Source organism: Ziziphus jujuba, chromosome 3 (assembly GCF_031755915.1).
Source record: "Ziziphus jujuba cultivar Dongzao chromosome 3, ASM3175591v1".
Lineage (NCBI taxonomy): Eukaryota > Viridiplantae > Streptophyta > Magnoliopsida > Rosales > Rhamnaceae > Ziziphus > Ziziphus jujuba.
The window spans coordinates 23360239-23374591 of NC_083381.1; the positions used below are offsets into that span (position 1 = coordinate 23360239).

At 37.1% G+C, this 14353-nt stretch overlaps 1 protein-coding gene across 1 annotated transcript; it reads left to right on the forward strand.

The window, feature by feature from the left end:
• Positions 1 to 9583: 9583 nt before the first annotated feature.
• Positions 9584 to 11007, forward strand: LOC107422967 (thiol-disulfide oxidoreductase LTO1; the record flags this gene model as incomplete). Its single annotated transcript, XM_048476924.2, has 5 exons — positions 9584 to 9706; positions 9828 to 9937; positions 10334 to 10480; positions 10650 to 10791; positions 10945 to 11007. Coding segments are annotated over 5 exons (585 nt in total), but the record flags the coding sequence as incomplete, so codon positions are not given.
• Positions 11008 to 14353: the final 3346 nt, after the last annotated feature.

Here is a 14353-nt window from a genome sequence, read left to right on the forward strand (position 1 = left end):
TGTCCGTCGACCTGCTTCTAGCACACTGCTGCTACCATAAGGGCAATCCCTCCTTATGTGGCCTGGCTGCCCACACCGAAAGCATAAACCATCCATCTGACACTGCCCAGAATGATTCCCCCTACAAAGTGGACAAATCCGCGGAGAACTAATGCGTGACTGCTGATACGAGCTTGTATCCACACTGATCGAATGGCGAGCTGGCTGGGGCATACGATAACTATCTCTCCTCTGGAATCTGCCTCGTGGGCTTAACCCATCACTGTCTGAGCCTGAGCTATGGCCTTTCTTAGCTGCCCCCTGTCGAGGTACTCCGCTATACGAACCTTCGAAAGATCTGCGCCTTGAGGGTCTGTGTATCTCCTCCTGTCTCTCTAGCTCGAGCGCTGCATCCCTGGCGGACTGATAGGTGGGATGTACTGATCCGGAAAGGGTGTAGCTGATGCTCTCTTTCAATCCGTCTATGAACCTCACCTTCTTCGTGTGATCGTCGGGAATTAGGTGCATGTAGAATTCTGATAGTTCTCGGAATCTCCTCTCGTACTCTGTCACTGTCATGTTCCCTTGTCGTAGTTCTTCGAACTCTCTCCTTCTTGCTTCACGGTAGGCAGGAGGACAAAACTCTATCAATGGCAGTTGTTCATCCCAGCTACCACGAAACTGCATAATGCAAGACCTTAGCAGGTCTTCTAATGTCTGAATTGTGCACTCTGCTTGTCCATCAGATTGCGGGTGAAAAGCGGTGTTGTAGTTAAGTCTTGCTCCTAGTGCATCAGCCAACTTCCGCCATAGTCGTGAAGTAAAGCGCGGATCTCGATCGGAGACGATGGCTAACGGTACTCCATGAAGACTTACAATGCGTTGCACGAACAACTAAGCTAACTTCTCGGGTGAAAAATGTTCTCGTACCGGTAGGAAGTGTGCCGACTTGGTGAGACGATCAATGATTACCCAAATGCCGTCGTACCTTCTAGGTGTGGAAGGAAGCTTGAATACGAAGTCCATGTTGAGTTCTTCCCACTTCCACACAGGAATCGGTAAAGATTGGAGTAGTCCCAAAGGCTTCTGTCTTTCTGCTTTCACTTGTTGACAAATCAAACACTTTAATACGAAGTCTGCCACTTCTCTCTTCATACCAATCCACCAATAATACTTAACAAGCGTCCGGTACATCTTGGTACTCCCAGGATGCATCGCATACATCGAGCTGTGCGCCTCCTCTAAAATCTCCTTCTTGAGTCCTGGAATATCCGGAACACAAAGTCGTCCTTTATACACGAGGGCTCCATCCCTCCTTATGGAAAATTCCGGATCAAGACCTTCTTGTACCTTGCCCTTAATTGTCCTCAACTTAGGATCTTCCATTTGGGTCTCTACTATACGATCCACCAACACCGGTCGTACCTGGAAGCTAGCCATGAGAACTCCTGAAGGGTGCATATGCATTAACACCCCCATCTTCTTCAACTCCACCATGAGAGGTAGTTGGATGACTTGGATGTGAGCAAGGGATCCAGTAGCCTTCTTACTCAAGGCATTTGCCACTACATTCGCCTAATAGTGACTTTAACTTCCCTCTTGTGCAACTTTCCTTCTCATGCCCACTAATTAAGGATATTCAAATTGGTCCACGAGAACACGATCTGCAAGTCTTGGTCATAGTCGAACGCTAACCATAAGGTGCTTCTAAAGCATGCATCCTTAAACCAACAACCAACTCTCGTGACTCGATCAGCACTTTAAAAGGTTAGATTAGAACTTAAGTCTAATTTCCTCAAATACTGGTATCACCAAGTTAAGGTTGAGATTAATTCACTTGTCTTCGATTACCCTCCTAGTACTTACAATTATAAAACCCTTGCTCCTCATTGATTAACCAATAGTCTTAACCTCGACAAACATCAATCTTTCTTTTAACTAAATTCATCAAGGTCATGAATAAAATTCTCAACATCCAAATACCATTCTTGAAAACCCTAAGTTTCCCCCATTTCAAATAAATTCCATGAATCCACACCTCAAGCAATAAAGAAATTAAAACCTAATTCTAGCATCACCACCAATACTATGAACAAATCACTAGATCCTTAACCCAATAAAGTATTCCACACTTCTTAAATTCTAACTCCGTCCCAAAAATCATACTCCTTATCATTGTAAATTATCACCAACAATATCAACCACCTTGAATCGATGAAGCACCATCAATACGAACCTTAAATCTCCAAGGAAATAAGATATCAAGCTCTTAGCTTCTAGAATGAAAAATAACCATGCTTAAACATCCAACCATGCCTAAGGAATCATCCTCATCTCATTAACCTCATCAACCACCAAGTAGAACTTTAGTCGCTATCCGGATCTTGCTTGATTCTCTAAACGCTGTCGTACCTTCTCTTTGTGAACGAAAGTTTAAGCACGAAATCCATATTTACATCTCCCTACTTTACTTGTCGGTGACTTAAGTACCTTTATTCGGATCTTGCAACTTCCTTTATCATGCCAAACCACCATGTCATCCAGTGAGCATTCCATACATCTTTATACCCTTGGGATGTATCGCATACATTGAATCACGTGCGTCCTTTAGGATCCCCTTTTTGAACTCAACAATACCCTGCTTTGGATTCTCGACTGGCGATACTTAACCCTTAAGTCGCTCTTGGAAAAACCATAACATAAAACAAATAATAAAATATATTTTTCAAATATACCTAACTTGCATAGGCAATTGTTAAAACTCCACATTGAAAATCATATCTTAAAATCCATAGCATAAAATAAAATATGCACGCTTGTAATGGAGGTACGTACAACACCTTCTACATGTTACGTAATCCATGATTCCAACTGTCGCCGACACTCTGCTACCAATACAAACCAGGGTGGTTGCCTATATTGGCCGTCCAATTCCCCGGGCTCATAGGCAACATGATCATGGGGCTAGCTCTACATGGACCACATTGGTTCGCCGCCTCCATATGGTGCAGTATAATATTACACAATATAACATACAAATACATGTACGAACAAAAACCAAAAATACTTGAATAAAACACTTTTAATTTCAAATACCACTTTGAAAAGCATTTAATTTTTTGATAAACGATCGGAAAAATATTTGACGCCTTGAAATCGATCGACACACATCCTTAGGCAATCATCCTTCTTCTCCATGAACGAAACGGATACCATTCACGATGATAAGCTTGACCTTCAAAAAGAAAAGGCATCCTCGACCATCGACTAGGGCATAGGAATTTCCCGTTAGGCTAGATGATCCTAATTGACACCCTCGAAGATTAGAGTTATTCAAACTCGGGCAACGAATTTACTTCGAGACAAACAGAAAGAACGCTTTCACACGGGTAAAACGAGAGATTAAACACGGATAGGATGCACAACAATGCACAGTCCCTTAGGAATACTAGAACCTAGAGCTCTGATACCAACTGTCAGGACCCGTCCAGAATTCCTCCTCCGGAACCCTAGACAGCCCTGATCCCAGGGAAATACCACCGAACCTTCCAACGGAAAATCCGGCAGCACCTCCCCTAAGGGATTTACTTACCACAAATTTACCTGCACTGAAAACACACTTCAAAAATATCTCCTTATTCCTCCCACAAACTACAAATTGGTTCCACAAATTGCAGTACTTAAAAAAAATAAATACAGTAATCCAGTGCAAAATAAATACAACAAGAGTGAAAGAAATATTACAACTGCAATAAAAGAATAACAGGGTACTGCCGAACTAAAACAGCGAGGAAGATCAAGTCCGCTCCGAGTGAACGCCGACAACCTGGTACCTAGAGGAACGGAATTTAAGAGTGTGAGATGCTAATCATCTCAGTGAGCGACCCTACTACTATACAATATAATACCACGGTAATAATAAATAATAATTATTTGGAAATAATAATTTCTCTCAAACCCTTACAATTCTCTCAGTTGGAAAAGTTCCCCTTTTAAAACATTGTCACAAAACCCTTTATTCATATTCCCCGAAAACCAAGACATCAAATAAATACCAGAACAGTAATAATTATATTTTTAATTCCAATACGGTTTCCAAACATTTTATTTTTAAAACACAGTTCTGAAAATCAGTTGATGCACCCACTATATACCAGTGGCGCCAACAGTACCCAGCGTCCCAAGGTACCGCCAGACAGGAGGTTATAGAAAGAAACCGGCATACGGTCGCGTGGCGTCCCACAGCGCCGCTGCTAACCTGGTGTCCCGGCCAAAGGGGGGTGGCCGCCCTCTCCGATGGCATCCACAGGACACCCTCATAATATCAACCGCGCGCTACTCACACCCACCTGCGCGCTAATCACATCACCTGCGCGCTAATCACACCCACCTGCGCGCTAATCACAACCGTGTGCACACTAACCATATCACATATACCATATCACATAATCAGAACACCAGTACGTGCACGGTGCATCTAAAAATCATAAAATCCATAAATTTAAATCATAAAACAAATTTCACATTTTTCATAAGCATAGCGGGCATAATCCATCCGCTTGAACCGGGAAATTCTCCACAATTTCCTTATAATCCATACCATAAATTCCATGATTTTCAAATCCACCAACTCCCAAATCCATCAATTCAAATATCCATATTTTTCCAAGCATAAATAATTTCTCGAAATATCATAATCAAATCCCATAATATTTTATGGGCATATTTCATAAAAATTGAAATCACCAACATAACCAAATATTTTCCTTGAAATATTTGAAAATCAAATCGTGCCCAATTTACCATTAAAACCACACCAATTTCAAAATCCTCAAAACCATAAAATAATTCCACACGGCATAAATTTGTAGAATTCGCATTTTCTTAAATCCAATAAATTCATAAATAATTCTACAATAAATCCAATAAATATTTGGCACATAATATTTAATTCACACATAATATATTCATCAATTAAATTCCCCAAAATTAATTTGAAGGTGGGTCACTCACCTGGAGCACGCAATTAACCCATGATCCACTACGGGATCAATTCTACGACTCACCGGTGCTCCTAGAACAAAATTCACAGACAGTCAAATAAATTAATATTTTATTCGGGTAAATAATACCCGGTACCCGGGGGGTCAAAACACAAACGATAACTAAAATTTACGAATCATATACCGAATCGAAGCTCGAGTGATGCTAATCACAGATCCGGTCTTAATTTCCGATGATCGTACCCGACGGGGTCGGAATTTTATCGGGAAGCTTTTCGGGTTTCGGCTCCGCAATTCTCCCAAACCGTCGCGAATTGGTGGAAACGGAAGTCGGATTTGGGTTCAGGAGGTCGAACACTGCGGACTGGAGCTGGCCGGAATTTTCGGGTACTCGCCGGAACAGTAATTTCCGGCGGGCCGCCACGTCACCGGCAACCGTCGCCGGAACAGTAATTTCCGACGGTGGCCGTTTGCTGTGAAATTTTGCAGATTTGTAGATCGTGAGGAGAGCAATCCAACGGGACCGACGGTGAGCAAAACGGAGGTCGGACGGCGGAGAAATCACCGTTTGAAGATTTTCGACCCCTCGCCGGAAAACGCTCCGATCCCGGCGCGTCGGTGGTCCGATGGCCGTGATTTTTGGTGGGTAGGCCGGACTTGAGGAGAGGATGCTGGGTGTATGGCGCGTGTACTGTATATCGGCCGGAATAGTGCCGATTCGCGGTGGCCGGCGGTGGAGGGGAAAAATCGCCGCCAAACTTCGGACGTCCGATCCGGGCGCGTCCGGCGGCCGTTCGCCGTGAAATTTGGAGGTTTTGCCGGAAATGAGGTGGGCAATCTGGCTGGCCGGCGCGTGTACAGTAACTAGGCCGGAAAAACGTGAAAATGGCCGGCGGCCGGCGGGTCCTCTCTCTCTCTTTCTCTCTCCTCTCTCTCTTTCTCTCTCTTCTCTCTCTTTCTCTCTCTTCCCCGAGAGTTTTTCAAAATTAAAACCCTGCGTGACACTGTTCATGCCACGTGGACCAATCAGAAACTGACACGTGGCGTTTCACTGTTCACCGACCCAAAAAAAATATTAAAATAATACGGTATCCGGTAAACTTCAAACGTCCATAACTTTTTAACCGGATGTCCGTTTTGAGCGTGCCGCTAGTCTGTGAACTCGTATCGACGAGCACTTCACAACCATGCATGAGTCAAAGCTCAATTCCCCATAAAAAAAAAGTCAACTCCGGCACCCCTTGGACAGTTTGGACCGCAACTTGTTTCGTCCATAACTTTCAAACCGTAGCTCCGTTTTCGACGTGCTACCAGTCTACGAACTCGTGGCATCGTGCACTTCGCCACGGTGCCCTAGTCAACTCAAAATTCTCACCGAGTCAAAAAGTCAACTTTTGACCCCCTTGGTCAACGGTCAACGGTCAACCTCGGTCAACGTGCACGGATTCCGGTGCGATTTGGGACGGGGTGTTACATGTATGCTATTTGTTAAGAATATACATCCATTTTTCTTATATTTCTGATTTACCATGTATTTTTGTATGCTTGCAGAGAAGCTCTTGGTGTAGCAAAAGTTGTAGCTGCAATGATTGGTTTATCTATAATCCTTTTGTTAGGAGTCCTTGATTGGGATGATTGCTTAAGTGAGATATTAGCATGGGATACCTTGGCTTGGTTTGTTGTTCTAGAGTGGGCATGGCCAGGTAATTAACAAATCTTGGTAATGTAACCTGGATGTCTAGCTGTGTTGCCAAGTTACTTCAGTCATTCTCTCTGAGTTGGCTAGCTGCATTTAGTGTTCTTCAGGCAGCTTATTTCTTTATCCACTACCTGTTTGCAAGTCATTTTTGATCTCGAGATTAGTTCACAAACAATTTGTAATTTTTTCTATTTGCATACTACATCTATCTTGTATGATATAAAATTATATTCAAAATTTGTTAATGTTTCCAAGGTGCTTTTGTCATGCTTCTCTTAATTTGGAATCAATGAGTATGTCATCATTAAATATTTTTTTGGCCACTGTGTTGTTGGTAGTAGTTATATTTATATCCTATATACATATGTTTGTCTAAATATTTATATTTATATTTATATTTTATCCTTTTTAATATATATGGTATATTTGATGGTTTGCTGTCAACAAAATAAATAAATAAATAAATAATAGTATGGCAAGAACTATTATGTATGAGCCTATGTGCTTGCTGAAAAAATTATTGACAGTTTCCTTCAGTAATTACCGATGCATCATCGGTAATTTACAATTGTCCATCCAAAAACTTCAATGATGTATGTTTCCACCAATAACATTCTAAATCTAACTTTATTAATGATCCTCAACAAAAAAATCTACAAAAAGACTGGAAAAAGTGGAAAAATTCCAAATAAAGTTGATTACTGATGGTGCATCGGTAATTACTGATACCTTATCGGTAATTTCAATTTGTCATGTATTTTCAAAGCAAATCATCACAATTCAATCCGACAACTTTGATAATGTGTGTTTCCACTAAGAACATGCAAAATATAGCTTTATTAATGATCCTCAATAATACAATCCACAAAAAGTTTGGAAAAACTTAGAAAATTTCACCCAAAGTTGATTACTGACGGGTTATCGGTAATTACTAATGCCACCATTGGTAATCCATATTAGGAGTCCCAGTGTTTGCTGGAAAAATTACCGGCAGTTCCATCGGTAATTACTGAAACCCCATCGGTAATTTCAATTTGACTATTTTTGGGGTTTTTTCTCTTTAGGATCATTGAAGAATGTATATTGTGCATGTTGTTGCATTTAACACACATTAGGGGACTTGTGGGGGCCAAAAAATTGGTAAAATATGATTACCATAAAGGTTTCGATAATTACCGATAAAACCTACGGTAACTTTTCAAGCAAGGATAAATTGATTATGGTAGGTTTCATTGGTAATTACCGAAGGCCTTACGATAATTAAAGTTTTGTGCCAATTTGAGAATTTTTTCAGAACTTTTGGGATTTTTTTCTCTTTAGGTTCATTGAAGAATGTATATTTTGCATGTTGTTGCATTTAACACACATTAGGAGACTTGTGAGGGCCAAAAAACTGGTAAAATGTGATTACCATAGGGGTTTCGGTAATTACCGATGAAACCTACGGTAATTTTTCTAGAACTACAAATTGATTACTATAGGTTTCATCGGTAATTACCGAAGGTCCTATGGTAATCAAATTTTTGTGCCAATTCGAGAACTTTTTCAGAACTTTTGGGGTTTTTTCTCTTTAGGATCACTGAAGAATGTATATTTTGCATGTTGTTGCATTTAACACACATTAGGGACTTGTGAGGGCCAAAAAATTGGTAAAATGTGATTACCATAGGGGTTTCGGTAATTACCGATGAAACCTATGGTAATTTTTCCACCAACTACAAATTGATTACCGTAGGTTTCATTGGTAATTACCGAAGGTCCTACGGTAATCAAATTTTAGTGCCAATTTGAGAACTTTTTCAAAACTTTTGAGGCTTTTTCTCTTTAGGATCATTGAAGTATGTATATTTTGCATATTGTTTCATTTAACACACATTAGGGGACTTGTGGGGGCCAAAAAGTTGGTAAAATGTGATTATTATAGGGGTTTCGATAATTACCGATAAAACCTACGGTAATTTTTTCAGCAACTACAAATTGATTACTGTAGGTTTCATCGGTAATTACCGAAGGCCCTACAGTAATCAAAATTTTTTTTTTCTAATTTGAGAACTTTTTAAGAACTTTTGAGGTTTTTTCTCTTTAGGATCATTGAAGAATGTATATTTTGCATGTTGTTGCATTTAACACACATTAGGGGACTCGTGGGGGCCAAAAAATTGGTAAAATGTGATTACCATAGGGGTTTCAGTAATTACCGATGAAACCTACGGTAATTTTTCCAGCAACTACAAATTGATTACTGTAGGTTTCATCAGTAATTACCGAAAGCTTTACGGTAATCAAATTTTTGTGCCAATTTGAGAACTTTTTCAGAACGTTTGGGGTTTTTTCTCTTTAGGATCATTGAAGAATGTATATTTTGCATGTTGTTGCATTTAACACACAGTAGGGGACTTGTAGGGGCCAAAAAATTGGTAAAATGTGATAACCATAGGGGTTTTGGTAATTACCTAAATTTGCAAGTGAAATAACCTAAATTTGCAAAGTGCTTAACCCATTGAACAAGTATGGGAGGGATGGAGATAGGTACACACAGAGGAGTTGCCAAATTCACTATCAGCCACCCTTTGAACCATTTAAGAATAAGCAAAAGACGATAAGGACAACAGACCATGACATGGAGATGAGTTAGTATTTGAACCCTTTCGTCCTCATATACATAAATACAGGCTGTAATAACAAAACAGATCCTGAATGTTTAAGTTAGCACCGTGTGAAGGACTTTACATAAAAGGCAGAAAAAGTAAGAAGAAGACATTCATAAAAAAGGCAAGCTCCAAGTTGATTACTTAAAATTTCCTTATAAAAAGACACAAAAATTACAAAAACAGAAAAGAATATGTAGGATATAGCTATTACATACAACCCTATTATCTGGAGTAGTGTATGAACTACGACCTCCATGGCTGCTTCAAGTGTGTATTTCCTATATATTTTAAGCACTGAATTTACGGGAGCGTCATGCTCTTACTGTCTATTATCTGCTCTCCTATCATTCAGCTTATTTTTCATCACTCAAAAGGTAAACTATTTGTTCGGTGTATTCATGTTTTCTTATCTTTGTATTTACCAAAAACTTACAGAACAAAGCGTTTATGTCATAGTAAAAATAACTATGTACTCCTTTGATGTTTGTATTATAGGATTTTAGGTTGCAACAGATACAGAAAGTGGTGGGTTTACAGCTGTTTATAGTTAGTTTGGTGGTTCTTGCTCTCAATTCATCATGTAGCTCTTCACAACCCATGCCCTCAAGCTAATTGCTCTCTCTCTCTCTCTCTCTCTGCTCAGTGATTTTTTTCTATTTGAATATGCAATATAGGGGTTTGGTTACTTTATTCATTAGGGTGTGACTTGAAGCTAGCATAATGGCAGGCTATTCAACTCTGTCCGCTCATAACATTGCTTTTCCTGTTTTCCCTAATCTTAAGATGTCAAGAGCCCAATTTTTTATTTTAAAAAGTTTTATAAATTTCAACTGAAATAAAACAACATAGATAATAGAAATGTAAACTGTACAAGAATGCTAACAGATTAGAGAAAATTGGTGATTGCTATGCTGTCATTAATGTTTTAAATTATAAATTTAAATATGGTTATAATGTATAAGACATTTTCAATGACTTATTTCCCTTTTTCATTTCTTGGTCAACCTGGCTGAAATTAAACTGCCATATTTTACAACTGAGATAACATCACCATCAAGTCCTTTTGCTCTTTCTCTTGCAAAGCATCTGCAATCAATTGGTGTTAAAATGTATGGGGCTTTCTGGTGTTCACACTACCTAGAACAAAAATAGGCAACTCTGCACTCTGTAACTTTTGTTTTAGAAGCTGATTTGAACCATGAGGTTAATAAAATTGAAAAATTGGTAATTGTATTCACATTGATCATCTTTTGTGCATTTTGTTTTCAAAAAATGAATTCCTTGCTACATTATGGTATTTGCATGGTGACACTGAATGCAAATGTTTGGAAGTGAGGTGGCAAAACTGTTGAATTATTTTGAATGCTTCCCTGATGGTTATAAGAAAGGAACCAAAATTTTAAAGGCATGCGCAGATGGTGGAATTGAAGGTTTCCCAACATGGGTGATAAATGGGCAGGTGAGAAAGCGTTAAAATTCATCCATTGGATTTTACTGATTACTCAATTTGGACAAGATGAAATTGCCATTGGAGTTTCTCCCCTCCCGACATTTTATTTTCTCACCCTTTGAAATTCATCCATTTCTCATCAAAGATGGGTGTTTCTTGCAGGTTTTGAGTGGTGAACAAGAGTTGTCAGATCTTGCACAAGCATCCGGTTTTGATGTAAAATGAATCTAGTCTGCCTACACAGGATGATTCTATTCAAATTGTGTTGTTTCACATATGTATAGATTGAATAGTGTCCTTGTGATTTACATAGTAATTAGATTCGAACTGCAATATTTGTACATCTTTTGAGTTTTTTGTTTTTGCTTTCTCTAAAAAGATGAGGCAGCTTTACAATAATCAGATCAAACTGCAATACTTTTACATCTTCTGAGTTTTGTATGCAATCTTTATTTTTATTTCTTACCTGTAAAGAGATAAACTCTTCGTTGCAAGCATAAATAGAAAACCAACTAAGAAACCCATTAAAACAGCAATTGAAGATCTACCAAAACCATCAAGTGGACCAAAATTGATATCCAGAACCAAAGGACTAATGAGGAAGCAAACCATATTCCTAGCTATGGCTCCCAAAGCCCCAAAGAGAACATTCAATTGCTTCTCCGACCTCTTCAATGCAAATTTTTCAAAAGAAACCTTGGTGAGCAACGTCAAAAACTTAAAAACACCCACAAATCCTAGTAGAATCAAAACAAAACCCCCATTTGCTATAGACCCAAATTCTTCCGATCTACCATTCAAGTATTTCTAAAGCAACAAAGAAGAAATAACCACAAGCGAGAAGGTAACCTTGTATTAGATCTAAAATAAAGGACATCCAGATCTTTTAAAATTTTTTTAAGGGTGTAATAGATATTAAAGGGCAAAACAAAAAAGTTCACCAATGCAAGGGTATATATTGTTATAATCCTTCTAAAGAGGACATGGGGCCAAATTCCCCTATAAATTAATGTTCTACAGCACTAGCCACTCTAAATTTTCTTTATGCTTTGAAGTTGTGTGTCGGAATATCTAGTGAGTCTTTGAATATGTACAATCAAAAGCAAATGATTTCAAATCAGGGAAAAAAAAAGAAAAAAGAAAAAAGAAAAAAATGATTTGCTGAAAAATATTTATCAAATATTTTGGTACAACAAACGCTCAACATACATATACATATAGATATACATAAACGCTTAACATAAATATGCATATAGATATCCATACTTTGAACTATATACGCCGGTTAAATACCAATTTAACTGACTTTGAATCCCCAAGAGCTTAAATAAAAAAAAAAAAAAAAAATTGGTACATACAGTACTTAGCAACCTCATTAGCATGGAAATTTTTTTCATTCTTCAAACAGAATTACTTGATTTTCCATAGTTTTTTCTTCAAGAACCCCCGTTGAGGTTGTCTGCTCAGCTTGATTTCTTGATTGTGGCAAAATATTAAAGATTAATTTTGCTCTGACAGTTTTCTTCCACTGACAAGTGACAATTATATACAGATTCTAAAATTTCACCTTTTAATATCCATTTTTGGCCCCTTTAATTAAAGACCATCCATTCTTTCCTAGTTGGCATCCCTTTAATTAACTAAGGACTATCTAGTTTTTCTTTTATTTATCTTTTAATTTTTTTGGCCGGCACCCCGTCAAACCAGGTAACCATTATTTCATTTGCTTGAGCTAAGCACCACATATTTCCACCATCATGGTAAATCTTAAATTTTTATCCCATGGATTTTGGCTATGATATTTATATCTGGCTAATATATAAGATTTATGTTAGCACACTCTACAAAATTTTTATTATCCATAATAATGGCTTTCTATTTGAATTCATGGGTGAAAATGGAAAAATAAAATAAAATTTAAAGAAGGTATTTTAACTAGTTCGAACCATTAAGTTAAAAGAAAAATTATAGAGTAACAAAGAGACATACAACAAGAAAATAAGAAGCTAATATATGTTCTAGAAGTAACTTTTGTAATTACTTCATCTTTCTGCTCTCTTTTTAGTTTTCTTAATGCATGGATTGCAAACTCGAAATTAAACTGGGGATAAAAGTCGTGAATGATTTGCGCTTTTAAGAACTAATATTGTTTCTAATAAAGCTATCAATTAACAAGACACCTTTTAGTTCATATTCACCCCCTCAATGCAAATAGAAGTAAATAAAGGGGGCTAAAAGGTTTTAATTTGTTGAAATAGAGGGAAACCATAGCCTGTACGTCTGTTTCCTTGCTTCCCAAGGGGAAGACTTTTCCTGTCTAAAGCTTTAATTAGTGTTGGAAGAGACTGGTCAGTAGGTGCACATGGACTACATGGAGTGATGAATGCTCTCTCGGTATATAGTACACAGAGTCATTACAATATAACACGAAAGAGAGAATCAACTTCCTTGAGGATATGTTTATGATAAAGTTAACATTCAAAATTTGAAAGCTAACAAAGTATTTATGAGCTTATTAATTATAATATATCTATATATATATATATACACCTATGCGAGTTAGATTAAAAATTAATCTCCACCTTCCTTGTTTCAAGCAGAGATTTGGTATAAATATTATTTTTTAATTAAGTTGCAGAAAAAAAAAAAGTAGGATTTTTTTTTAGAATTACTAATCCTACCTGTTGTATTGGAAGAAAGAAATGTACTATATATTATTAATGTCAATAATTTTCATTATACCTAGTATTAGTAAAACAAATAAGAAAAACTATATATAATCATAAAGAAATTATTTCTATATATAATTACTCTAACATATTATACCCATTTACCCAACCCCTTCCACCAAATATATGAGACAACAAAACAGATTTTTCGCTTCTTCTATCTCCCCTTCTTCGTTCCCCTTCCACTTATCACATGAAACTCTTAAAATTGCACTTCATAATTCAAAGTAAATTTAACTTACCAATATAGAAGCTACTTCATGGTTCAACAATGTATATGTATCATATCCATATATATCTATATATATATAATATAGAATTTCATGAGGTAAATTGACTCCATAATCTATATTCAGATATGAAATACTTCATATTATCAAATATATAAACATCTAATACAAAATAGAGAAAAGGAAGGAGATACCTTGCTATACCATAATGTGCTTTCAAAAACTTGTTATGCATATATATATATATATATATATATTTACATATGAGGGTTAATTTCATTTACATCTTTCAGGTTTTTTTCATAATATCATTTACACTTTACGCTTTTGGAAAATCATCACTCACCTCCCTTTAGTTTAATAAACATACCAAAAGAGATTTATCTATTAATATGTATCAGTTTTTATCAATTAATTTTAACAGTTAAAAATTAAATTATATTTTTACTGTATTGTTCAATCATAAAATATTAATTTTTAACTTTTCTTTGGTTTCTAATGATTACAATTAACAGATGAGTCTATTTTGATAAATATAGAAAATTAAAAAGAGGCTAATATTGATGGATTTTCTAAAAATGGGTCTAAATAATATTATGGTAAAATCTAAAA